This window comes from Chelonia mydas, chromosome 4 (genome assembly GCF_015237465.2).
Source record: "Chelonia mydas isolate rCheMyd1 chromosome 4, rCheMyd1.pri.v2, whole genome shotgun sequence".
NCBI lineage: Eukaryota > Metazoa > Chordata > Testudines > Cheloniidae > Chelonia > Chelonia mydas.
Window position 1 is genome coordinate 269453 of NC_057852.1, and position 27480 is coordinate 296932.

Below are 27480 nucleotides of genomic sequence, written 5' to 3' on the forward strand. Positions count from 1 at the left end.
ACAGGTGAGATGGTTCAATCCACATGGTTGGCGAGGAGCATGTGAGGAACGCTCACACCAGTCACTCGATAAGCCTTCGACATCAGGGCCGTCTCATGGGACAGTGATGGGCACCTCCAGCTCTGGAATCCATTTAGAGGGTGGCAGAGGTCCATGGCTGAGGTGGGGAGAGCTGACAATGTCAGGTCATCCCCCTCTGGGGATCTGGCACGGTGGGGTGGGGACTACTAACATTGTTCCAGGCTGGAAGGAGAAGAGAGAGGCTGGATGTTGGAGGAAATCATTTCTTTTCTCCTCGATTGGGTCCCTTTCCTCAGGAAAATGCTCCAGAGGTCTCAGCAGGTCCCAGCTGGGAACCGTACCAGAGCTGAGTCATTCCTTCTTGGGGGGTTCAATGCAAAAGGAGACCAGGTGCCCATCACTGACAGGAAAGGGGTGCAAGGGGAGGGGAAGAGTAGACGACACCATTGAAAAGTAACTGGCCCCGAGGGAAGAGGAAGCCTTGTGTGGTCAAAGCCCCCAGCTAGGAGTCAGGAGAGCGGAGTTCTCTGCTGAGCTCTGCCAACAACCTTCAGTCTGACCCTGGGCAATTCGCTTCAGGGCTCTGGGCCCAACTTCCATCCTCTGTAAACCAGGGGGAAGACGTGGAAAAGCAAAATTTTAAGAATGTTTCTTTCTGCTGCAGGGACGAAGAAGGAGCCATCTGACACAAAGGGGAAGTGGGAAAAAGGAAGCCCAGAAGAGCAGGAAGAAGAGCGCACTCCCAGCCCCTCATTAACAAGCAGCTCCCATATGACGATGGTAATGATGCTGTGTGGCCGTGCTCATGGAAAGCATCCCTTGCTGTGTGTAGGAATATCTCCCAGGGGCTGAAAAGAAACACTCGTCAAGGGTGATCAACTCCAGCCAGTCTTTATCTGGGTTGCTTGAACGAGGCCCTCTTTGACAAAGGGGTTTAGGCACCTAAAGAAGTCCAGAGGTGCTTTGTGGGATTGGCAGAAGTGCCTGACTCAGGTGCCCGATTCTGATGCACTTTCTATGGCACACAGGCACGGCTGAAAATGAGACCAGGCCCATCCCTGCCCTGGTCGGGGGAACCCACCTATCTCCTGGCTGTGGGGTTCTGGCCCATCTCGTGGCACCAGGACCACTTCGAGACACAGAGAAAAGGCCAGCTGCAGTAATCCCCAGCAGTGCCCTGAGACACCTGGGCAAAGGCCTCCAGCACCCCAGGCCCTGGGTTTAGGTGACCCTGGAACCAGGCCCCCTGGAGTAACATTGTGCCCAGTGAGTTCTCACCCCCAGGGCTCTGGCCCCAGAGGCCCACGCTTTGGGCTTCTCCTCAGCCAGGCAAACTTGCTTCTTCAGTCTCAGTTACTTTCTGTCCTGACGGCAATTCCTGCCTGTTTTCTGGCAGCCCCACAGGCTGCGAGGTGGGGAAGGAAGAGGGCGTTTCCGTTTGGGCCCTATTCTCAGTCCCTTCCTCGCAGACACTGTGGGCTGCCAGAGTTGCTGAGCCAATCTCCTCAGGCGCTCGGGGTGGGATGGGACATGGGCAGGTTCTCCAGTGACCCCTCGGTGACACTCAAGGAGCAACTCGAATGGGCTTTGCAGGACATTGAGGCTTTCTCAGCAAAAGCGGGGTTTCCTGCGAGGAGGGGCTAGCGAGGGAGGAAACGGGGTGGCCCTTGGGGTCCCAGCACTGCCCGAGAGGCTCCCGTCTCTTCTCAGGAGAGGGGGCCAGAGAGGGGACAAAAGGCTGAGGAAACCTTAGCACCTGGGGAGGCTTTTGAAGAAAAGGGCTCAGCCGGAGTCTCCACGCTCCCTCGGCACTGCCAGCCTCCCCCGGGGACAGACTGTTCCAGGGCAGCTGCCCGAGGGAAATACTCAATCCCAACAGGCTTTGTCCCTGTTCTTTGCAGACCCCAGGGAGCACCCTTCCTCAGCCCCGCTCCATGCCCTGCTGATGGCAGCCGTGAAGGGTCTGACAACACCCACCCTGCAGAGATTTAGAGCCGCAGAGGAAGAGCTGAGGGCCATCGTATCTCTCCACGGAGACAAGATGGAGAGAGTAAGAGACTCCCGCAATGGGGCAGGGGGGATGCTGCGCAGAGAGGGGGATGGGAGAAGTTCCTCTCCTCGGAAACCATTCCTGGGACACTGGCATGGGATTGGAAGGTTGGCTCAGCCCCTTGCCATTCATCGCTTGGCCACGGGGATAGGTGACATTCAAGCCCTTCTCCAAAGACCGCCTGCACGTGGCGCGGAAGTGCAGACTTATTCCCTTCCTGGGCTTTGGCTTTCCTGGAAACTCTGAGACTAATCAATGAACAGAATCCTCAGCCTGAACTTCCTCCCCAACTTGCCTGTTCCTAGGGTTTCCTGCAGGTCATCCCTGTCTCTGCCCGAGTTCCTTCTTTCCAACAGGTCCCAGCGGGAAGTTAACAAATGGCCCCTCAATCAGCAGATTGATTTGTGCAGGGCTCTAACTCCTGCTAGCAGAACAGGTCAACAGAATCCAGCCACCCGCCTTGTAGCTCCTGCTCCTTCTTCGAGAGAGGAAAGAGCAATGACCAATTCCTCACGGAAGAGTCCTAGGGGGTGGCTTGTCCCTTTAGGGTCTGTCTCCCTGTGTTGCAAACTCTGCAGCAGGAGCCTGAAAGCCTGGCCCTATGGCCTTGGGCTCCCAGGGCTGGCACTGAGGGGCCAAAACAGCAATGCAGACTCTTCTGGGCTGGGGCTGGAACTTGATCTCTGAAGCCTGGGGAGGAGGGTGGCTTCAGAGCCTGGGCTCCAGCCCAAGTCACCTTGTCTACACTGCTCTTCTACGTGCCATAGCATGAACCCGAGGTTAGAGACCCGGCTTCAAGATTTGTCGCGGAAGATTTTAAAATCCCACAGTATGGAGGTTCTCCTTAGGGCTGGGGCCGGGAGCTGGCTAGCCCCACCCAACTAGCCCTGCCTCCCATCTCTGCCATGGGCTCTGGGATACATCGGTAGAACCAGCTGGGTCTGGAGCAGTGCTTCTCAACCTGTGGCCCGCTCAGCACAGAGCTGCGCCCCTTTGGGACATCCTCAGGGACAAACAGGTCGGATTGGATGTGCCCCACAATGGAACCTAGGTTGAGAACCACTGGTCTGGAGGAACGGATTGTGCAAGAAAGAGCTAAAAGGAAGTTGCAGAGATGGAGGAAAGGCTCCTGGAGGGAAGCCCTTGAGAGCAGGGCTGAGAGCCGTTTGCTACGGCAGGGAAGGCCCTGGGACATCAGGGGAGTTAGGACTGTGCCCACTCTAAGGTTTTGTGCGTGTTTTTGAGCTTGAAGGTGCTAACCCAGACCTCAGGAAGACTGGGGTTCCTGGACTTGTCAAAGCCTCTTAGGGAGCAGCCAAGATGGGCAACCGAGGTCAGAGGAGGCTTGCAGGGCTGCCAGGAGGGCTTCCCTGGGAGGAGGCCACTCATTGATAAATCCATCCCTCAACTTTCTGGCATTCTTCCAGGTTGGAGACGTGGTGGGAGGGATCTTAATCTGGCTCGACAACAGCTGTGATCCCAGAGCCAGAAGAGCAGTGCTCAGGGCCATGGCCTTGCTGGCTCGCTCCCACCCCCAGGACGTGGTTCTAACCTGTGTGGCTCACACGCTCTCATCGCACAGGTAGGGAGCTGCTTTGTTATCTCCTCAGTCCAGTAGTTCTCTTCCTGCTCCTACTGACAGGCCACAGGCCGGGAGGGGTCCGTGGGGCTCACACACTTGGAGGGAGTTTCCTGCTGTGCAGAGAGCTGTCCACGCTTCCTAAGAGGAGATGGCCAGGCCCAGCCACTGAGGAGCCAACCCCTCCTCCTACACTCCCCGGGATGGAGACATGCCACTTTTCTGGAGAATTCCAGCATTGTCCTGATTTCTATGGGTCACCCCACTTCCTCTCAGATCCAGTACAGGGCCAATCAATGATTTGGGGGCTCACTCAACATCCCTGGCTCATGAGGTCTGGCTGCTCCTTACTGCAGGAGAGAAGGCAGAGATGGAAAAGGCCCATGAGGCCCATCTGTCTATCCCCTGGAGACCAGTGCAGGATTCTTATCTGTCGTCAGACCCCCCAGTTATTCCATGGCTGAGGAATTGGTGACAAAATGCACTCATCCTTATGGAGCTGTGGGGCAGAGGTCAATCTCTTAAGACAGACATTTCCAGCCCTTATTGATGCAAAAGTAAATAAAATCAAATCAACAAAACAATCCTCCCCACATGACCAGAGCCTAAATGCAGTGCAGCGAGCAGACAGCCAGCATTAATAGCTCTGAGAGGGGGGAGTGCCTCTTTCCACCTCAATAGATTGTTAACTTTCAGTCCTGCTGGTTATTGCTGATCACTTGGAAGGGTCAGCCAGCTGAGGGGTTTGTAACACAACCCCCATGTGCCTCGGGGCCAGGAAACCCAACTGAACCCTAGCCAGAGGTCAAAAGTCCAGCTTTCCTTGGCATCTTCTGCAATGCAGTTCTGCACTGACCTGAGCGAAATTTGTGTCACACTGCAGAGCAAATTGAAGAGCAGCAGGAAAGAAATGGAACTTCTTACCCAATTCAGTTATCAGAGGAATAGAGTGTTGGTTTTAAGATTTCTTTGAGTGTTTGATTTGTAAACCTTTCTGAATTTCAGAATCAGGTCTGAATTTCTTGGAACAGCCACAGTGCTTTCCAGGGGCTGTGCTCAGAAGTCACAGAAACTCGGCAGCATTGGCACAGAAGTTCAGTCAAGCTTCCTGAAGACCTTGCTTCCAGGCCATTTGCTCTTGAGTTGTCCAACCTAGTTCTCAATGTCCTAGGGCTTGACCACCACCTCCGACCTTCCTCACCAAACTTGGAAGTCAAATGACTGGAAGTCTTTTGGATCCATCTGCAGTCTTCCTCTGCAGATGCCTGCGGGGACCAGCAGGACTTAGATCCGCAAGAATGGAGGAGGGGGATTTCAGTCCTACTTTCCTTCCATCTCTGTCACATTGGGCTTTACAATCTCCTCTTCCAAGCTCTTGAATCTTCTCAGATCAGGGCATGTGCTGACTCACTCTCTGACCCTGTCCACCACACTGCAGTAGAATTGAGCTGCTAAGAGACACTTGGCCAAACGCTGGCTCTCCGTTAGACCCCCAAACAGCCAGAGTAACTCCAATGATGTCAGGCAAGTTTCTCGGGACTGACCCAAGTGTAACAGAGCAGAATTTTGCACAGTCTGCGGGTCACAGTTTGGTGGTCATTCTGTGGTCAGTACATGGTCACTGTCTTGGAAAGAGTGGGTTAGCTTTAGAAACAAGAACCCATGAGGGGAAAGGAATAAATCCAACTTTCTCTGAAGGGACTTGCCCTGCCTTAGCCTCCCTGCACCAGTGGCTGTCTCCTCTGGTATTCCAAGCCTCTCCCTGGGGAGGGCAAGAGATGGCCAAGCAGGAAAGCTCTGACGTGTGTTTCTGAATTTGCAGATGTGCCATTGAGTTGTGGAAGGCCTTGGGTGAAGAACCACAGCTCACCAGGGAGGTGCTGCAGCAGCTGCTGGACAAGCTCCAGCAGAGACGCCGGGAGGAGAAGAGCAGCCATGTGTCTCTGGCTGTAAGTGAGATTTGAGATGTCACCTTGCGAACCCGCCAGAGGCACAGGGAAGATGGTGCATCTGTGTGTGTGTGCGAGTTTCACCTCTTCTTAGCTTCAGGCCATGGCTCCACCACACATTGAAGCCGACCTAACTTAAATGGGCAGACAGCCGCCACAGCGATTCCATCCCTGGTGTGTGTCCGCACTTTGCTGCTTGTGTCGGCAGTGCACGTCCTCACCAGAAGGGCTTGTCTTGATTGTAGGGTCAGGGTGGGGCATTGTGGGAAGGCTCCTGAAAGCCAGTTGACGAAAGCGACGCGGTGTCTGCACTGACGCTGCATCGACCTAACTGCATCGACCTGGACTCTCTGCCACTTGTGGAGGTGGAGTGACGAATTTGGCACCAAGGGGCAGTTCTGACGACGGGAAGGAAATTCCATCCTTAGGGGGATGCAGAGTGAGCGGCCTTGCGTTGACCTAACTCTGGAGTGTAGACCAGGCCTTAGTGTGTCCTCGCCACTTCCAATCAAACCAAAGAGGTGTCAGTAAAGTTTCCCCCAGGTCAAAGTTACACATCTGAAGTGGTTTATCTGCTGGTACCCTGGCTCAGTTGTCTTCTGCTCCAGATGGCCCTTTAGTGAGCAGGTGCAGTTCAGGTGTCTCTTGGAAGTCTCCAGCTTTCTGGCTCTGTAAACTGTGGCTAGAAATCTTCCCAACATGGCATCCTGAGAAGTCCAGTACTTTTGACTGGGCCAGAAACACTGGGCCTAGGAGAACGGATCTCCTCAGGATGGTTTCAGCCCTTCCAGTCATGGCTGGAAAGCCAAAGCACAGGCTCTGCACCAGAAAAAGAAATCATGGGGAATAACGTCATCCAGACTCTTCTCATCTTTCCATCCTGCTTCCGTTCCAGGAATGGGGGAAGGTTCAGGAGCCTCCAAATGTCCCCACCCCTCTCAGAAGCCAATACTGTTTTGTAATACGCTGGAGAGGAAAGGAGACATGACAAAAGGACAAGAGCGAATGGCAATGGGGGCAGGTGGCAGATTGGGAGAGCTGAGTGAAATTCTTTCCCCCCTCCAGGCAATGAAGACCATTTATGAGCTCCTTTTCCTACGGGGATACCGAGAAGCCATCCTGCAAATGTATCCCCAGCTGCTCATTCTCTGCGTCAGGCAAGTGCAGTACGTGCTGGATCTGCACTTGCCAGGGACCTACATGGCCAGGCAGACATCCAGCCCCGAGGAGGGATCCAGCTGCCTCAGCCTCCTAAGGTAATGACTGAAAGGAAAAGGAAGAACAGATTTGTTCGGCTAAACACATGGGGGCTGTTCATGGCCATCAGTTGTTCGGGTGCTGTCGTTAGCCCAGGCTCAGTTGGGAGCAGGTCTCTCTTGAGGGAAAAGGGTTGAGAGCCGTGCGTTCTTGTGAGTCACACTCGCTCAGCTGACGCCGTCCACAGGCCAGCTGCTTTCCCTACACACTCAGGCAGCAGCCATGTTTGTGCATCCATCCACGTCTGCCACCCGCCAAAGGGTCAGTGCTTTCCTCAGTGCCTGCTGAGCAAATCCGTGGGCCTCTCTCCCCGAACGCGGACAGAGCCACACCGGCAGCACATGGGGACAGGCACCGCAGGACGTCAGCCTCACAGGCAGACAGGAGGAAGAGGGACCAGTTCATCTGGTTCTGTGGGCACAGTTAGGGGCTTCCATCTGCACGGGAAAGAGAGAGCGCCAGAAGACACCTCAGGTGGCGTAAACTGATCGAGCTTTGCTCGATTCCACCAACAAAGGATCTGGACCCACATGCCCGCTTGAGTCCTCTTACCTGTCACAGTAAAGAATCAAGTATTCAACCATCGTGAGTGATGACACCAACCATCTGAAGAAGCTACAGGGTCCCTAACTGGTTCCAAACTCAGTGAAACTGCAGTGTAGACAGGGTATCACACTGGATGGATCCTTGGGGAGGCTAGCTACTGCTGAGCATGCTGGGTGTCTCAGGACTTGTGCAGATTTGCCATGCTTGGGGCTGATCTCATTGCTTGACACTCTTTTTCGTTTGTTTGTTTGTTTTTGTCTTTAGCACCTCAGTGGAGGCTGTGAAGACGCTTTTCTCCATGCCCGGCTACTGGAAGGAATTTGCCAGCATCCACTTTCATCGGGGTTGGGACATGATAGCCTCCCGATATCACTACTCGCAGGGGGTTGGCCTGATTGCAAGGTTGGAGCTCAAAGTTTCCTCTTCTTTGGGTCTCTCTTGGGAATGGGATTTCCGTGTGAAATATTCCTCAGTTCTAGGCTGCCAGCTCAGCCCAGCAACTTGAGCTGAACGCTCTCTCCCCCTTGAGAATCAAAAGGGACTTTCTGTTCCATGTTCCAGAGCCATGATCGAGTTTGAGAACCCTCAGCTCCCTGCAGTTTTCAGAGAGGCAATCACCATCGTCCAGAGTGGGAAGGAGGAGGAGCAGAGAACTATCGCCCTGGCTTTCTGCACTGAGGTGAGATTCATGAGTTGACAGGCAGAAGTGGGCTTTCTGGAGAGCAGCTCAGGACAGGAAGCTCTAGGCTACATTGTCAGCAGCTTAGCAGCCCTACCGCCAGCTAGCTCCTCTCCGCACATGGATGGTTGCGGGGCATGGCAAAGAGAGGGAGGGAGAGACAGGGTGAGATTGCTCCTGGCTGGATGTGCCTAGATGGGCTTATGGGACAAGAAGCCATGTTTCTCCAGTGCCCCAAGGCCATGCTTCTCTCCTCACCTTTTCCTGGGCTTCTGCTTTTCTTCTGCCCCACGGCTCTCTCCATGGCACTCAATGAGGTCTGGAGATTCCCCTTTCCCTGGGGGCTTATTTGTGACTTGTGCATTAGTCTAAATTTGGGGAAGGAACCAACTGAAACAGCAGCAATTGGCTCCCTACTCACCAGAGACTTTGCATAGGAGGAAGTGGCCCTTTGGGAAAGACGACTGTCCAGGGAACAGACCCCACAATAAGACCTCTGCTCCTCAACCTGATCTTCATTTGGCTCTTGCCAGTTTCTCCAGAGTCCTTCCATTGACACCATCCTGACAAGATCAGTCCTCCAGGCACAGCTCATGGACTGGACCAAAGATGCAAATTCCATCATACGGAGGCTCAGTCTGCGAGGCCTTGGCAGTATTGTGTTCCAGCCAGAAAAGGTGAGAGCCGGGGATTGCCCAGGGGACCCAGGAAGCCAATGTCCATCAAATAGCTCAGAAATGAGAGGGAGAGCCACACACAAGCCTTGTTGTTTCAAACACAGCCCTCAAATGGTGGAGGTGCTTTCGGAGCAAATCAAGGCATGCCGTGCTCCCTGCTCCCGTGAGCTGAGCCCTGATTGCAGATGGGATGCAATGGGGGAGGCGGGGTGAGCAAAGACAAAGGTGACAGTGAGCAACTGGCACAGAGTGACAGGAGAATGACTTTCTGCCCCGTTGGGGGGCTGTGCCCTCCGTGGTTTCTCGTCGGTGGCAGTGGTCCAGCATGTGCTCCAGGCTGTCACCTGGGAAAGTAATGAGCTGCCTTCTTCATTCCGGCAGGTGCAATTCTTACGGGCCCAGCTGCCAGCAATCCTGGCCGTCTTTTGTGACAGGGATGGAGGGCGTGTCCTGGAGGCCATGCATAAAGCTGCAGACATCATCCACCTCCTCAACAGGGAGGGGCTTGGCTCCATCTCCCAGGATATTGCAGTCAGCCTTCGCCCCTTCATTGATGATGTAAGGCTTGGAACCCCCTCAAAGAAGCCCACTCCCCCCCTCCACCTGTCTCTGATGCCCTTGTCTCTCTCTCCCCATCCCCTTCCTCCCGCCCCTCAGGCCTGCCATGGAGCCTCCAAGGAGTGCCCCCGCCATGGGTGGGGAATCTCCTGCTGAGCCACCTCCCTGTCAGAGCTCTTCTCTCCAAAGCTCAAGCTCAGTGCCATGCTCCCAGCCCCTGCTGCAGCCTGGCCTGGGGGAGAGGGGGCCTGGCACTGGGCAGATGACCAGCTGTCTGGAGAACACAGGCTCCCAAAGAGGTGGAGATTCTCAGCAGGAAAGAGGTGGGTCGGGAATGGCCCGGCTCTCAGGGGCACCCAAGAGCAAAAGAAATGCTGTCTTTTGGAGCAGCCAGTCCCTGCCAGGCTCCAGCAGCTGCTTCTCCCCTTCCCCACACCAGTCTCCAGCAGCCTTCCTGCCCTCTCCCCTCATCTTCTCGGGTTCCAGGATTCTGTGCTCTCCAGACAGAAACTGCCTCTGGGACACCCTGGGCTGCACTGTCCCGCACAGGGTCTCAGGCCCTGCACAAGATGTCTATGGCGCTGGCCTGGTGGCCTCCCTGCTCCCGCCAGCCAAGGTAGTTCCCACAGGGGGAACCGGAGCAGCGTGCGCATTACCACTCAGTGGCGTTATGCTCTGATGCTGCCTGGCTTTAACCGGGGGTCCCCACCCCCTGTGTGTCATTGCCAGGAGAAGGGCAGTGTGCGCTCAGCTGCCATTGTACTGCTTGGCAACGTGGTGAGCAGGGTGCAGGACCCCGACAAACCCTTGGTGCAGCAGGAAATCATCCACTGCTTGCTCCCCCTGCTGCTGCATCTTGAAGACCAGGAGGAGAGTGTGAAACTGGTAAGTGCCACGGTCATTATTGCCTTAAGAGCAAAGAGCCAGGATCCCCTGGGGCCCCCACTCCATTCATCGCCAGAGCCCCTTGCCCAAGTGGAGTCTTCTCCTCCCTGCTTCACTCCATGCTGGAGCCAAGTGCCTCATCCATCCTCACAGCACACAGCACAATTGGGAAGAAAAGCCTTCTTCTGGGAAAGAGGAGGGGCCTAGCGTAGCGGGGCCGGGAGTACTGCTGCTGGCCCCGGCATGGCCCAGGGCCTGCGTCCCCCTGAAGTGCGGGGCCCCCCAAAGCACGGGGCCCTGGGCAACCGCCCCAAACCATCCAAAGGACAGGACAGCTCTGGCTCTCTCCAGCCAACTCTCCCTTTCCTCTCCTCAGCACACTCCTGTGGAGAACAAATTACAGGAATCTCCACTGGCAGGAAAAGCAGGAGAAGAAGGGACGGGGAAGGTTCCATGTCCCCCAGACTATCCCTCTCTCAGGGAGAACCCTCTTGGTCTCCTCTTCTCTTGCAGTCATGTAAACTGACGCTCTTCCGCTGCGCAGTCTTCCTCAGGTGGGCTCATTTGAAGACGCTCTTCCGCAGCATGGCCTGGGATGGCTCCTCACAGCTCTTGAAGTGTGTCTGGATCTGCTTGGTAGGTGAATTCCTTGTGCCTTGAGAGTGCTGAATGGCAACTTGAGGAAGACCTTTCTAACCCCACACCCTGAGTACCCATCCGCTTCGGTCGGGCTGCAGGACTCCGTTCCAGGCTCTCTGCTGGCTCATTTCGGCAGGAGTTACAATCCCTTCACATTGTTGACATTTTTCTCCACAATTCTCCGACCTTCAAACTTTTGTCTTTTCCAATGAAAGCTGAGGTTCTGGAGAACACAAGAGGAACTTCAGAGGGGTGCTGCTCTGGTGTATGGGTTCATATTGGCGGTTGCCATGGCCTGGCTATATGCTTTGGCTTTCCTGGACTATTCGCTGTGGAAAGAACATGTCATTTCTATATTGTGCATTTCTTCCTTCTTTCTTCCTAGATGCAGAACAACGAGAGCCACATCCCCAAATTCCTGTTCCAGGCCTTACAGTACCTGGAAAGCTCACAGACAACAATAAGACATTCAGCAGCCCGATTCATTGGTAAGCAGAGCAAATTCACTTGATCTTTTCTCAATGCTTCCTTCAGAGCCCTTTTCTGGACGGCTGCTCTGTTCCCTCCAACAGCACCAGAATCCTAAAATGGGGTGTGTGTGTGTGTGTGTGTGTGTGTGTGTGTGAATTAACATGTATTCCAAGATGATGGGAGCAACTTAGCTGAATCGACTGCACCAACTTCCCCCGCCCACAACAACTCTTTGGCTGTGCCTAGGGGAAACCAGCAGGATGTGAATTCAATCTCCTTTGGAAATCAGCCTCTCAGTAACTTCTGGGCGTCTGATGCTTTCTCGAATGTGCTTTGTGAACAGATGTAAGGAATGTCTGGAATTTCCCAAGGGTGTCTTGGGGGAATGGCTGCATCATTAGCAGTTTTCAGCGAAGGATCTGAAAAGCCATGAGACCCATTGTATTCATTGTATGTCTAGGAAATACTATCCACCATTACTGCGATTTGTTGTCTGAAACCGTGAATGAAGATGGCATCTCCCGCCTGTATGAAGGTAAGGAAATACCTCTGTGTGTTTGGGCCTCTGTGGGAAGCACAGGGGTGCAGCACAGGGCCTGAACACAGCTTTGCATGTGTCCCTCTCAGTCTAAGGACAGCGTTGAAGGAAGAAGGGTGGTCACGCGAGCTTTCATCAAGGTCCCACAATCTGTGCACGGGAGCAGGGGAATTCCATCCCTAGCTCCTAGTGTAGACGTAGCCTTAGAGCTGTGTGGGGAGACTGTCTTCATCAAGGTCAGAAAGTCTCTAAAGGAAGGCCTGACCGAATTGAAAAGGGCTCTTGTTATTCAGGATGATGATGATGATGATGACGATTCCCCTCTGTAGGGAAAGATTCATCACCTGCCCTCCCTGGAATGGAGTGATTGCAGGCCAGGGACCTTCACTCCGAGATTGGTTATCAGCTCCTAGGAAATCCCATGAGGGCACATGGGTAACACTTTTCCCTGTGAGCTCTTCAGGAATGAAGGCACAGGGCCACAAAGGATTTCAGGAGACGTTAGGAGCCGAAATCCCTTTGTGGATCTCGGCCTAAATGTTGGATGGTTTAACGTGGCTGCCGCTGTCACTTGCCTGTTCCATCCAAAGAACAAGTGCCCCCAACCGTCTGTGTGGACGGGTGTGTGGAGGAGTGTCTGCCAGCAGAGGGGGAAGTTAGGCAAGAATGGGGTCTCCTCTCTGTCCAGGGCTATTTTGGGAGGAGCCGAGTTGTTGTTCTTGTGCCCTTAGACTCTTGGGGAGCGAATAGCAGGGGGCAATGGCCATCGGAAGGGGAGGTTTCCTAGGTACCAGTCACATCAGCACCATGGGGTTTTCAACCCATTTCCTCTTGGTTTCAGCTTTTCACGAAGTGCCTTTGAAATCGGACAGGACTACGTGGTACATCCTCAACAGATATTATAAATATTTGCAGCAGCTTGAAAATCTCGTGTTGGGTTCTGCATTCGACTAGGGAACCGGGACCGACACCGAAGAGCTCTTTGTCCTGCTATGGTAAATACAACAGACGCTTCTCAACTTTTTGGTGTCCCTAGACTCTGTTTGCCAGAAGCTGGGAATGGGGGACAGGGGACTGATCACTAGATGATTGCCTGTCCCTTCATTCCCTCTGGCATTGGCCACTGTCTGAAGACAGGATACTGGGCTAGATGGACCTTTGCTGTGGCCTTTCTTATGTCCTTATGTTTGGAACCGGGGCTGAACAACGAGGTGGATATCAGCAGATGACCCAAAATGATGTCGATTAGTCAGGCCTAGAGAAGACTTGGAAGAAGTTCAAAGGGATCGAAGAAAGCCATGTCACTGGGCAGCACCATGGCAGATGAAAACCAGCGCTGACCAAGGCAGGGCCATACACATGAAAGCAGTGAGGTGAACGACTCCTCCATATCGCTGGTGTCAGAAGCCAAAGCACGGCTGGTTGGGCCCAGTGGTTGGAGCAGTGGCGCTGGGGCCTCGTGCTCAGAGTGGTGGAGGCCGAGCCGAGGGGAGCCAAGGGTTGGAGCCGGAGTCAGGAGTCAAGAGCAGGATTGGAACAGGCTGGGGAATAGGGCAAGGGCCGGATTAACGATCCCCGGCCAATGGGAGCTGCGGGGGAACTTAGCCTACAGGCAAGATCAGCTCCCGGGACAGAGGTTCCCGGTGTGGTGCTCGTCGCGCTGACGTGGCTGGCGGGGGGAAAGGAACGGCAGCGTGCGGAGCCGCCTCGCCCCCACCCCAGCCAGGCAGGGGTTTAGTGGCTGCAGCCTGGGCCCCCCTTAGCCCTACTCCTTTCCTGAGTGCACCATTGCCCCACTTCTGCCCCATTCCCACACACTGGTACAGGGCAGAACCCTGGAGCTGATCTCTGAAATCTCTCTCACTAGAAGGAAGTCACTGCAAAGGCAGGACAACCCCACCTTTGGGCACCATGGAGGACATCTCATCCCACTGCACAGAGCCCTATATTCACACAGCTTCTCGCATGTGATTCCCTCACTCATCAAAGCCAGGCGGAGAGAGGAGAAATTCTCCCCGACTCCCTTTTACCATTGCCAGCCCACAGGGGAGCGGAGGTTGCGGGGGGTTGGGTGCTCTCTTGAAGAAATGCCAGCTCTCAGGGAAGTTGCCAGTGAGCATCAGCAAAGTGGGGTGGGGTTGTGCCGTGGAAAACTACCCTGCTTGAAGGTTTTGTTCTTCTCATTTGGGTTCCTGCCCTTTCTCCCTCTTCCAGACATCGAGAGGCCAACAGCAGCCAATTGAGCCCACCACTGATCCCATCTCTTGTGAGACGGCAAAGCAGCTTTGATGGGAAGGAGGAGACAGAAGAGGCCGAGCAGCATGTGCTGGGCTGAACCAGCCACACAGAACCCCATAGTCTAGGTGGAGAAAGCCAAGCCCCTCCCCAGCCCTGCCGGACATGCTCCAACTGGAGCACCAGAGTGTAAGGGAGCAGCTCAGCTCACGCTAGGCAGACCGCTGAAAATGGAGGATGCACACTGTAGGCTCCAGTCCAGAAACAGCTCAAGCCCCTGACTGCAGAGCTCCGAGGCGCCGAGACCCAGCCGCATCCCCGGGGGCCTGCAGACATGCAAGGGAGATCGGAGACTCTGGGAGTTTCCCACGCCGGGAATCCAGAGACCCCCAGCCCATGGCCTAGAGACATCTCCTAGGAAGTAACCTGGGTGAACTAGCCATTGTCATCCCCAGGCTGGATCCCCACTGACTCAATGGCAAACACATTGGCCACGGACGAGGCCCTGGGCGAGGAGCCGGTGGAGTAACGAGGGCCTGGGTCCACCTGCCCTGGCTGCCATCCATCCTTTGGTGGCTGCCCACGTCCCCATTGACCCACTAGACTGCACAGCCCCAAGAGGAGGGGCAACCATCTTGCCTCTGAACTCTCAGCCAAACAGCCCTGCACTGACGGGCAGCTATACTGACTCCGGCCGTTGGGCCACACAGCATTGAGGGAGAGAGTAACCATATTGTCCGTTGCCATCGGGCCACACGGGCGTAAGAGACAGGATAGACATATGGACTCTGAGCGTTGAGCCACACAGCCCCGACGGAGAGGACGGCCGCACGGACTCTGGTCGCTGGGCCACACAGCCCCGACGGAGAGGACGGCCGCACGGACTCTGGTCACTGGGCCACACAGCCCCGACGGAGAGGACGGCCGCACGGACTCTGGTCGCTGGGCCACACAGCCCCGACGGAGAGGGCGGCCGCACGGACTCTGGTCGCTGGGCCACACAGCCCCGACGGAGAGGGCGGCCGCACGGACTCTGGTCTCTGGGCCACGCAGCCCCGACGGAGAGGGCGGCCGCACGGACTCTGGTCTCTGGGCCACGCAGCCCCGACAGAGGGGGCAGCCGCACTGACTCTGGACGTTGGGACACACAGCCCCGACGGAGAGGACGGCCGCACGGACTCTGGTCGCTGGGCCACGCAGCCCTGGACAGAGAGGGCAGCCGCACGGACTCTGGTCGCTGGGCCACACAGCCCCGACGGAGAGGACGGTCGCACTGACTCTGGGCATTGGGACACACAACACTGCATGGGAGGGCAGCCATTTTGACACTGGGCATTTGGCCAAACTACCCTGAGGCTTAGGGAAGTTATTTGATGTCAACCATGGGACCTCGCCCCTTCACTCCTCAGACATCGCTCATCTGTCACCATGAGACCGACCCCATGACATAAGACTTTTGGGGTCAAGATGCAAACAGGAGTAGAAGCAAGGAGTGCCATGTGACCCCTCTAAGAGATCCTCCCACTCCTTTACCAATCTGGGGGTGTTTTATCTCCATCCACCTGCCTCAGGAATGGATTTGAGCAATTGGGGAATGTTCTGGGGCAGAGTGACCCATCCGGAAGTGGGTCACGTGACCCTCCGAGAGCTCCTCCCACTTGGGGTGGGCCTCAGCCCCTTAGGACCAACCAGAGAGGGGATTTCACCAAACAGGGTAAGTGCCATGGTGGGGTGACCTGCCCGCAAGAGGGGTCCACCACCCCTCCATGAAATCCCCGCACCCTCCTCTGCTAATCAGTCAGGGTTTCGCACACACGCTTTAGGCCATCCCAGAAGGGAAACGTAACGATCAGAATAGGCAGTGCCCGAAGGTCTAGGCCAGAAGCCGCCGATCTCTGGAGCTCCATGTTTGCGTGGCTGGCAGCATCGTCCTGGAAGTCGCAACACAACACTGCGGGGAAGAGCCCGTCTCGTTCCAAGGATGTCTTTTGAAGAAACCGTGGCCTAGACCTTCGGGCTATACCTGTTCTGGATTGGTACACATTTCCCTTCTGAGATGGCCTAAGGTGGGAGTGAAACCCTCGCCAACTGCTAGAGGGTGGTTTGGGGACGTTTTAGAGGGACCACGGGATCCTGTTGCGGGCAGGTCACTCCACTGCAGCACTTCCCTTCTTTGGTCAAATCCCGTCTCGGGGTGGTCCTACGGGGCTGACGCCGACTTCATTTGGTAGAGGACACAGGGAGGAGTTCTCAGAGGGGATATACAACCCCCTTCTGCATGGGTCACCCTGCCCCGCAACGTCCCCTGATTGGTCAAATCCAGTGTTACGAATTACACCTGGTAGGACACGCACACAACTGCTGCGAATTATACCTCGTAGGACACGCACACAAATGCTACGAATTACACCTGGTAGGACACGCACACCAGTGCTGCGAATTATACCTGATAGGACACGCACAGTTCGAATCTAGGCTGAGGCACAGAAACAAAGTCCACAACTGCAGAGTTCCCAAAAGACACTAAGTTTATTACGCTCAAGCGTGGTGCCCCCCTGCTAGCCAGGAGGGGACCCTGAATACAGATTATACAAAGGTTATATACTTTTTTCGGAAACCTTAGCCAATAAACAAACCCTTGTCTTATCTACCACCTATCCCTGCTTGGTGCATTCCTCCTGCTAAACCAGTATGTTAATTACACAGCATGGTCCTAAAGCCATGCATCAGTAACTTTTATTATCAGGATGGGAGGCCTCACATCAAGGCCAAGAGACAGGGAGTTAGAGACTAACAAAAACCAGATACTGGGAGTCAAGGCAGGCTGGAGACAAGGAGGAGGATTTTCACAGGGATTCAGTATCTAAGGATCACTCCTCCTGGTGTATGATGTGCTGGCATTTAAACAATGGTGGGCCCCAAACCAAAATGGAGTCACATGTGCTAACTTTTCCTTAACACCAGTCTCCGGGTGTGTAAAATGCTGGTTGCCCCGGCCAAATTTTCCTGAAAGAAGGGAAGAAAGGCATGTACCTTTTGGGTTATCTGTCAGGTGGCCATCTTGGACTTGGGAAAAGAATCTGGTGACCTTTAGCCATTTCCTATATTAGTTTGGGTTGGGAAGCACACTCCCACGCACGGACTGAATCCGCGTAGATAGGGTCTAACATCCAGGCAGAGACGACGCAAAGAGGGATAGGGAGGGTTTTTAGTTAGGTCTACTCACCCATTCCTGTGTCCATCATGGAGTCCCTCCCTGACGTCCAATGTCAAGAGAGCAGCAGCTGTCCATCGCTGTCCCTGCAAGAGAAGGGAGAGAGAACATCAACATGACCTCCTGGGTGTAATTGTTTGGGAGACTGGAGCACTTCCAGAGTTCTGTTAATCCACCCCTTCTCTAGCCTAGCCTAGTCCTTTTCCCGCTCGTAAATAAAGTCTTGTTTGTGTGCTTACCACTGCCTGGCATTATTTTCTTGTGCTAAGGCAAGCTCTGACAGACTGGCTTTACAAAGGGGACCATGTGGGAAGAATTTACTGTAAGATTCCCTGCATCTTCTGAAAGGGGTTTGGGTTCTGCCCTTTTGAAAGGAAAGAAAAATCCTTCCAGGTGATCCTACGGGGCTGAAACCCACTGTGATTACTTAGTAATCTGTCCTCTTCACTACCATGTTTGTGACCCTCTGTGTCATAGGGAAGTAGCCCATGGCTCATTATGCATCTTTTGATTTAAAATGGACACGTGTGGGGTACAGACGAAGAAGGACAACTTTTCAAGTCCAGTGTGCACAGAAATGGGATGGACACTTCAAGGATTGAATACAATGCTTTGATCTTCCATCTGTTCATTAAACAAAGACAAAGGTGCAGATTTGGGAGGCTCGGCACTGACTTCCCCAGGATCATTCCTCTCCGCGTAGTTCCCATGATAAATCTCCTCTCAAGGAAGAGCCTGAGGAATTGTGATCAGGGGAACTACCCAGAGCACCAGATAAATCAGGGCCCTGAGCTGAGAAAAACCAAGCCTCAGCCAGTTCACATTAATTCAGCTGTCCTCAGCACAGACACCCCTGAAGCACCCGAGGATTCCTTGAAAGGCTTTGAGAGGCTTGGCTCTGCAGAGCTCGAGATGAAGCCTATTACTGCGGGGAAATCAATGACAGAGCACTGTCCACACCAGCACTTAGGTCGGTGTAACTTGTCTCACTCGGGGGGTGGCTTCTTCACACCCCTGAGCGACATACGTTCTACCGACACAAGGGGGAGTGTAGACGCAGCCTTAGCAGAGAAGCGATTTAGAAAACAGGTTTTGTTTTGGAGGAAATGCAGGAACCCCGGGTTTGTAATAACCCAAAGGAGAGTCCGACCCCACCAGTCACCTTCCCCACTTTGCACTTGGCCCTGGGATAGTTGTTTTCTCTCAGCCTGTGCCCACTATCATGCCATGTGAAGGGGAAGGAGCCATGCACCTGTCTAGGGTGCTTCTGACATCCGAGAGGGGAGAAAGGAAAAAAGAGGCTCAGTCCCACATGCTACTCACACAGGGGGTGGGAACTTTTGTGGTCATTTCAGTCGAGTCAAGGGGCTCCAAAAGAGTCAGAGCTGCTAACGTGACCCTGTCCCTGTTGTTGGGGACACTGGGGCATGGCCACTAGGTAACTCGAGGGGATGGAAGACCACGAGTGTCGATGAAGCCCCCTCGCACTAGGCCCAAGTGTCCTTGGCCCCCCCGCCTGGAGGCACTCGCAGCAGTTATGCTGAGGATCTGCAACAATATGTTGCAGAGTCAGACTGCCTGAAACTAAACAAGGCCAAACAGGGCAGATATGGAAGAACAATGCTGAAGGAAGCAGCTTTATGTAGAGGTTAACAAATGATACAAAAAACAAGGGAACTAGCTGGGAACTGGATTGGCTGGCTAGATGGATACTTAGGGCAGCTTGCTATTGGATAAGTATGCTGAAGAAAGGATGGATAAAAGCCTGTGTAACTTCCTGCTCTGGGTGCAGGATTGGAGATTCTATTCTCCCTGGACCTTTCTGAAGCTTCAAATAATCTTTTCTGCTTCTCCACCCCGTTGTGATTCTTGGGTGACGCACACCGGGTAATGAACCCCTCCCCCCTGCTGTTGTTTTGCCTCTCGGCACTGGGTGCCGGCAACACTGTCCAACATTAAGCAGGCGAAACAAGGCTGGCAGTTTGGGCTGCTGGACAGAACAAGCCTTCAGGCTGAAAAGCCAACAACCTTTCTCTCCATTTCAGCAAAAAACAACATTCAACAAACCCCCACAAAAACAGGCACCTGAAAAAGTCCTGCCCCCGACTTCACCTTTCCAAGGTCTTCTCCGCACTCTCTCCCGCCCCGAGTGAGAATCCGACACCTTGACCAACACACCACAGTCAGACCCGAATGCAGCTCTCCCTCTGCAGGCAGGATGGTGGAGAAAAACACAGGTGAAAAAACCCTCCCGGCTCAGCTGCGCACGGAGCCTTGGCAAGGACGTGGTGGAAAGGTGACGCCGGGATCTCTCGCACGGTAAAGGAGACTCGTGCCCGAGTCCGACAAACCCTTTGGGAACTCGAAGGAAGCCGCATCCCACAGGCGTTTCCACAGACCAGCCACCAGCCACACACCCAGGCCGGAGGGGCCGGGACACGGGAAGGGGCAGCAGCAAACGCCCCCGGGGGGAGGGCTGGGGCGGGAGCTGCAGCCAGGCCCCTGGACCCGCAGGGAGACGCAGACCCTGACAGCAACCAGCCACGTTTGCCCACGTGTGTGTGTGAGACACGTTTGTGTGTGTGTGATGTCTTGTGTGTGTGCTGTGTGTCGTGCAGAGTCTTGTGTTCAGTGTGTGTGTGCTGTGTTGTGTTTCGTGTTGTGTGTGTGTGTGTGGTGTGGTGTGTGTGTGTAGTGTTGTGTGACGTGTGTTGTGTTGTGTGTGTTGAGTTGTGTGCCGTTTTGTGTGTCATGTTGAGTGTGTGTTGTGTGGTTGTGGTGTCGTGAGACGTGTTGTGTGTGATGTGGTGTGTGTCGCACGCACAGACACAACACATTGTACGCCGCACGCACAACACGTCACGTGTAGCACGTCACACACACGTCACACATCACACGCACAGCATGCTGCGTGTAGCACGCACACACACAAAACATTGCACGTCGCACGCACACACACAACACGTCGCCTGTTGCACGATGCACATCGCACATAGCACGGACACACACAACACGTTGCGCGTCGCAAGCACAGCACCTCGCACCTCACACTCACAAACACGTCTCACACACGCACAACACGACACACACCACATCACACAGACAGAAAAAACTACACACATGTCACACATACAGAAACACACACAATCACGACACACAACACGTCACATACACAGCACAACACACAAAACGGCACACAACATAACACAGGCACACAACCTGACAGACAACACATCACAGACACACACACACACACAACACGACACACAACACGTCACACACACTCAACACAACACTCTAGACGAGACACAACACACACAGAATGCGACACACAACACGTCACACACACACAACACGTCACACAACACGTGACACACACACAAACACACACAAGACGACACACAACATGACACACGCTTCACACAAAACACGTAACATGACACCACACACACAACACCATACACACACCTGAACACGACACAAAACAGCCCACAATACAACACAAACACACATCACACATAACACATCACACCACAAAGACACACACACAGTACATCACACACACACAACACTACACAAAACACGTCTCACACAGCCACACCCACACACCACGTCACATGTCACCACAAACACACAACCACACACAATCCATACAACACTCTAGACCACACACAACACACACACGACACACAACCCGTCACACACACACACATAACACGACACACACAACATGAGACAAATACACACAAAAACATTTCCCACACACAACACGACACACAACCCCGTCTCACACACACACACATAACACAACATGACACACACACAACACAACACACACAGAAACAAATCGCATGTCCCACACAACACGTCGCACGTTGCACGGATACACAGAACACATCGCATGCACACATGTATGCAAGTCGCACGACACACACACAGAAACACGTCACAGACAAACACACACGTGACACACAACATGACACACAACACATCACACACACAAACACCTCTCTCACACACACACAAGACGACACAGAACCCGTCTCACACAGACACACAACACAACATGTAACACACAACATGACACACAACACGTCACACATACAACACATCGCACGTCGCACATCGTACGGACACAACACAACACATCGCACGTCACATGTTGCACGTCACACCTGCACACACAACACATCGCGCATCGCACATCACACACACAACACGTCGAATGTAGGACACACAACACGTCACACATCGCACGCAGACTCAGCACGGCACACGTCGCGCATTGCACGCCACACTTCGAACACACAACACGTCGCGTGTCGCACGTTACACACAAAAACGTTGCATGTCGCACACACATGTTGCACGTCGCACATCGCACACACAACACGTCGCACGTCGCACAAACACACAATGCGTCACAAACACAACACATCACACACACACAAACAGGTCTCTCACACACGCACAACATGAAACACAACACATCACACACACAACACAACACACAACACGTCACACAGACACAAACACACACAACATGACATACATGTCACACACACACCCCCACACGCCACAGGACACCACAAACACACCACACACACACAACACATCACACACACACAAACACACAACACGACACACAACACATCACACAGATAGGCACAAACACATACAACATGACACACAACACGACACACCCAAGACTACGCAAAACACATCTCACACACACACACACACACCATGTCACATGACACCACAAACACAACATCACACACACACTCAACACGGCAAACAAGAAGACATGCACATGTGAAGTGTGAGGTGCGATGTCTTCTGTTTGCGTGTGCGACGTGCAACATGCTATGTGTTGTGTGTGCGACGTGCAATGTTTCGTGTGTGTGATGTGCGACGCAGGACGTGTTGTGTGTGTGACGTGCGATGTGCTCTGGGTGGGGTCTGTGTGTGTTTCTGCACAAGCTGATTGCGATGTCCCGGAGGCCAACAGCAAAGAGGGTTCGGCGTCAGCTTTCTTGCCCTGCCGTCAGTCTGCCACCTGGCTGGGGTGACAGCGGCTGGGGACCCCAGGAGCTGCTGAGAGACGCGGAGGATCCCTCGGAAGGGAGAAGACGACGTGAGAATCAGACTCTTCCAGCAACGAGCCACATTTGCCCAGTGCTGACGCTGTCAGGCCTCCCAATTTTGGGCCAGAAACCAACAGCCAAATCGAGCTGGAAAATTGAACCACTTGCAAATGGCCCTTCTAGCGTGTCACCAGGCCGTAGGCGACCGTCTGGGGGTGAGCTGTGGGCTCCCGAGAGGTAGAATCCAGGGCCTGCCTCTTCGCTTCCCACGGCCAGGTATTTTCAGCCCCCAACAATTAGGGGAAGAACAGGGAGATGAAAAGCCAAAGAAAGTTTCAAGAGTTCTCCTTCCTGGCTGAGCTGGCTGCGCTGCCCAGGTCACGGATGGTCATTCTGGGGAGGGATGTGGGTCTGGTCCACTTTGAAGGCGGTTGATCTGGGGAAGGATGTGGGTCTCAGATATCTGGAGGATTGGCCCGGAGCCCAGTCTTGTGGGGGCACAGCTGGTGGTCCTCATCCTCCTCTGTCTGCCTCTCTTCTGCCAGAGAAGGCAAGCCAGGCGAGTACCAATAATGATGCTGTCAATAAAATGGAATCAAGTTGTGGATGTTTTTTCTTTTCAAAAATATTTTCACACTTTTCAATCTGCCCCAATTTCATCAGGCCCTGGTAGTTCCTAGGAGAAATGTGAAGGATGAGATATTGTAACTCTTCCCTCTTTGTGGGAGCAACAGCTGGCTGGGGTTTTGGCTGCTCAGGCTTTTGTTCCCTGGTTTTACCCACTGGGGTTTCTTTTGCATGTTTTCTTTCATAACGTATTTCATGTACCTGTGTGTAACTTTTTGCCCTAAGGCACCCAGCTGTACAGGTTTTATCTACAATCTTTACAAGTTGAAGTTGCAGATGGAGGGGGCTCCCAGCAATGGCAGCCTTAAGGGGGTGGGCGGCTAGAAGCTGGGGACTGGATCGGGACCCCCCAACACTTACTGGTCTCTCTGCCCTGCAGTTTTAGTCCCCCCGGATTAGCCTGATTATCACAACAAAAGTTTGTTTCTCCTGCTGCTAACAGCCCACCTTCATCGATTGGTCTCGTTAAGAGTTGCTATGGCAACCCCCATTTTCTCGTCTTCTCTGTATCGATATATCTATATCTATATCTTCCTGCTGTATTTTCCCCTGCATGCATCTGATGAAGTGGGCTTTAGCCCATGAAAGCTTATGCTCAGATAAATTGGTTAGTCTCTAAGGTGCCACAAGTCCTCCTCATTCGCTTTTCCTGACTGATTGTGCTGGGGGCTCTGCCTGGCTCCAGCGCTCCGGTCCCTCAGCTACCAAGGCCACCTGGGAACCCTGATCGATTCCAGCTTCAAGGAGTGCTGAGATCCATCTGTCTCTTTCTGTGCCTCTGTCTCTCTCTAGGAATAGCCTCCTGACCCTGCCTTTTGTGATCAGTTATAGTTTGCTAGCCTCCCACCCCACCTCCATGGGTGTTTTTGGCTTCTCCATGCACTCTGCAGCAACGCTCCTTGTACCCAAGCTAAAGATCCCTGCAGCCCCAAAAGTCCTCGGGGATTTGCTCATCAAGTGGGTTACGAGCAGAATGGTTGTGGGGTGAAGGTGGGGATAGGGAGGTGCTGAACCTGGGGGCAGAGGAGGGTGGCAGATTAAGGTGTTGCTCAGCCCAGCCCGCTGAGTCCAAGGACGTATGAGGGGACCAGCTTTAAATTGCTGTTCGATCCAGCCCACTGAGTCCCGGGACACATCAGGGGTCAGCTTGCGAGTGCTGATGACCCAGTCCTCTCTGACATGCCATGTTCATGTGTGTGTGCCTGTGTGTCTGTTCACGTTCATCAGATTTGGGGGCTGGAAGGCGTTCTTTTTGGGGAGTGTCACCCCCGCACACACCCCCACACACTCAGTGGTAGTGCAAGGGTTCAAGCAGGCGTTCTTTTTGGGGAGACTAACCCCCATTGCGCTGACCAGGAGAAGGGGGAAGTGGGAGCCTGCAGCGCCATCTAGCGGCCAGAGGAGAAATCGCCGGCTTCTGGACCTGTGTGCACCATTGGTTCGGTTCACATGCAAAGCTGTGTCACGCCAGGTTGGGAAAACGGGGTTCTGCTGCACGACATCATCCTCTGGAATGACTCAACCCGATAGGACACCTCCTACGATACACTGCTACGAGTGACGCTCTCAAACAGGTCCCCACAGCTCCCCAGCCTCCCCCCACCGGGAGGCAGGTGTGAGAGGATTGTTCTCCCCAACTGACAGAGGGAGAAACAAAGGCTGAGAAAGGTGAAGGGCCTTGTCTTCCATCACACAACCTGTCGGGATAGAGTTGGGAACAGGACCCGGGTGTCCTGGCTTTCAAACGTACCATCAGTCTGGAGTTTCACACACTGAATGATCAGAATAAAGGGACCTGCAATGAGCTACAGACCAACAACCATTCACACTGATTCTTCAGCAAGTGTTTTAGAAGCACGAGAACACCAGCGAGAACCAGGAACGGCTCAGAGACAATCAGCAGCAAGAAGGAGAACAATTCACCAAGCAGATGATTGGTTCTGGCTTATTTGCTGGGCCTTAAACGAGAACAACAAAGTCCTGAGTCTCCTCCCTGCCACGAGACCCCCTGCTCAGCCAATCAGCGTGGAGACTCTGGCGGTGGGCTGAGGGTTCCCCAGATGGCCCAGGGATGGCTCAGGTCACCGGTGAGGATCACTCTCAGAGCACGCTTCCTGTCCCATCTCTTTGGGAGGCCTCCCACCATGAGGGCTACAGAGCAGCCCCCTCCTCGCCAGTGGAGGGAGGGAAGCAGGAAAAGGGAAACCAAAAAAGACAAACCCCAAGGACTCGAAGGGACAAAGGCCTAGCTGGGGGAAAATTGTCCCACCTTAACCTCCTGTTTTCCGTGCCGAGAATTTGGCCAGCACCGGGCGGATCAGGCTGCCTCGGTACCAAACCTCTCTGGGGCTCTTACCTTCTCCACAGGGACGTCTGTCTTCTCGCTCAATGAGCAGTGGGAAAGGAGAAAACTCCAGAGAGGCTCCACCTCGCGCTCACATACGAGACCCTGAATTCTCTCTCAGTCCTCAAGGAGACACCTCAAGAAGGAGACTCCCTGCAGCAAAGCCCCGGGGGTCTCTGAGATCCCCCTGCCCTGCAGCCTGTCCTCCCTGGCCGTTGTCGTGGACTCTCTGTGAGGTCACCGCCTCCCAACCTCCTTTCACCAATCAGCTGAGTGCTGCAAAAGGCCCTTGTGATGTCACTGCCACCCCCACCCCTGCCCTGCAGGGCTCATGTCCTGCCCCGAGCCGGCTCCTCTGAATGTTTGAGCTGCTCCCCCTGGGTCACCCCCACACACTCAGTGGTCGTGCAAGGGTTCACGCAGGCCACACGTGGAACCATCAGAGGATGCTCAATGTGCCGCACTCGGTTTTGCAGAGATTTGGAGACTTGAAGGCCAGAAGAGACTGTTAGATCATCTCATCTGGCCCCCCTACACATCACAGGCCTCCTGTATGGCGCAGTAGCGAGTTTTGGACCAAAGCAGACTCGAGAAAGGCATCTCATCAAGGGATGGAGGAAGCACCACTTCTCTTGGTAGCCTGGAGGAAATTGATGCTGTGGGGGGCAGAGAATTGACCCCAAGGCCACACTTGTGAGTCTGTATCATAACACACATGCACAACAGCACTGCGCGAAGTATGTACACGTCACCTTAACTCTGATGTTTCCTAACGTTTAAAGGCCTGGTCTCTAGGGTGTTCTTTGTGCTTCTAGATCTATTTTGGGGAGAGATGCAATCATTTAGTTCAGAGTGGGAGCCGTGTTAGTCTGTATCAGCAAAAAACAAAAACAAAACGAGGAGTAGTTCTGGCACCTTAGAGACTAACAAAGGTATTTGGGCACATTTGATGGTGTGGCTGATGTGATTAGGTCCGAGGATGGTGTCCCTAGACTAGATATGTGGACAGAGTTGGCAATGGGTTTGTTGCAAGGATAGGTTCCTGGGTTAGTGTTTTTGTTGTGTGGTTGCTGGTGAGTATTTGCTTCAGGTTGGGGGGCTGTCTGTAAGCGAGGACTGGCCTGTCTCCCAAGATCTGTGAGATTGAGGGATCGTCCTTCAGAATAGATTGTAGATCCTTGATCCTGCCCTGGAGATCTTTTAGTTGGGGGCTGAAGCTGATGGCTGGTGGCGTTCTGTTCCTTTCTTTGTTGGGCCTGTCCTGGAGTAGGTGACTTCTGGGTATTCTTCCTTTCAGCAGGTGGGGATTGTAGTTTGAAGAATGCTTGATAGAGATCCTGGAGATGTTTGTCACTGTCTGAGGGATTGGAGCAAATGCGGTTGTATCTTAGAGCTTGGCTGTAGACAACGGATCGTGTGATGTGGTCTGGATGAAAGCTGGAGGCATGTAGGTAAGTATAGCGGTCCAGGATAGGGTGGTGTTTATGTGACCATCGCTTATTAACACTGTAGTGTCCAGGAAGTGGGTGTCTTGTGTGGCCTCTCCTTCTGCCCCTCCACCCCCACCAACATGATACAGTTCTGCGGTGACCTGGAATGCGACTTTCCACGTCTCCGACGGAAGGAATATTTCCAACACACCTCTGAACAACACACTAATCCACAGAGACCTTCCGACCAACACGACAAAAAGAAGGATTCTGCCTGAAGGTCGAAACAGCAGACTGGACTTCAACTCGAGTGCTTCAGCCAACAAGCACGGGCTGAAGTGGTCGAAAAGCAGCATCACTTGGCCCATAACCTCAGCCGTGCAGAACACAACACCGTCCACAGCCTCAGGAACAACTGACATCAGAATCAAAAAGGCTGACAAAGGAGGTGCTGTCGTCTTCATGAATAGGTTGGAATATGAACAAGAGGCTGCTCGGCAGCTCTCCAACTCCACATTCTCCAGCCCATTCCCCTCTGATCCCACTCAGGGTTACCAAGAGAAACTGCACCATCTGCTCAAGAAACTCCCTGAAAAAGCACAAGAACAAATCTGCACAGACACGCCCCTGGAACCCCGACCAGGGGTCTTCTATCTGCTACCCAAGATCCATAAACCTGGAAATCCTGGACGCC

The 27480-nt window shown here is 53.8% G+C and overlaps 1 protein-coding gene and 1 long non-coding RNA gene across 3 annotated transcripts in view; one reads left to right on the forward strand and one right to left on the reverse strand.

Moving 5' to 3' along the window:
• The first annotated feature begins 692 nt into the window (after window positions 1-692).
• LOC119566025 (maestro heat-like repeat family member 5) lies at window positions 693-16732 on the forward strand. The gene is made up of 15 exons (XM_037896473.2): window positions 693-801; window positions 1947-2071; window positions 3499-3653; window positions 5473-5599; window positions 6665-6855; window positions 7667-7804; window positions 7964-8081; window positions 8615-8758; window positions 9140-9316; window positions 10046-10201; window positions 10715-10837; window positions 11226-11328; window positions 11772-11846; window positions 12691-12844; window positions 14064-16732. The coding sequence occupies exons 2-14, from the start codon at window positions 1967-1969 to the stop codon at window positions 12801-12803; spliced, it is 1725 nt and encodes a 574-aa protein (XP_037752401.1). The 5' UTR covers window positions 693-801; window positions 1947-1966; the 3' UTR covers window positions 12804-12844; window positions 14064-16732.
• A 188-nt stretch (window positions 16733-16920) lies between these two features.
• LOC122465614 overlaps window positions 16921-27480 on the reverse strand; it is a 28647-nt gene continuing 18087 nt past the window's right edge. Inside the window, exons 2-4 of one of the 2 annotated variants that reach the window (XR_006290591.1) lie at window positions 22577-22963; window positions 19384-19505; window positions 16921-17384 (exon numbers count right to left, since the gene is read on the reverse strand). This is a non-coding gene — a long non-coding RNA (uncharacterized LOC122465614). Of the gene's footprint in view, window positions 17385-19383; window positions 19506-22576; window positions 23445-27480 lie in introns of those variants that run through there. The other variant, XR_006290590.1, reaches the window with a different exon arrangement.

Bases quoted from the DNA above. Each gene is read 5' to 3' on its own strand.
- LOC119566025 (XM_037896473.2), top strand. From the start codon at position 1,967: ATGGCAGCCGTGAAGGGTCTGACAACACCCACCCTGCAGAGATTTAGA. The intron at 5,600-6,664 runs GTAAGTGAGATT...TCCCCCCTCCAG, and splicing joins GCAGCCATGTGTCTCTGGCT to GCAATGAAGACCATTTATGA. The intron at 10,838-11,225 runs GTAGGTGAATTC...CTTTCTTCCTAG, and splicing joins AGTGTGTCTGGATCTGCTTG to ATGCAGAACAACGAGAGCCA.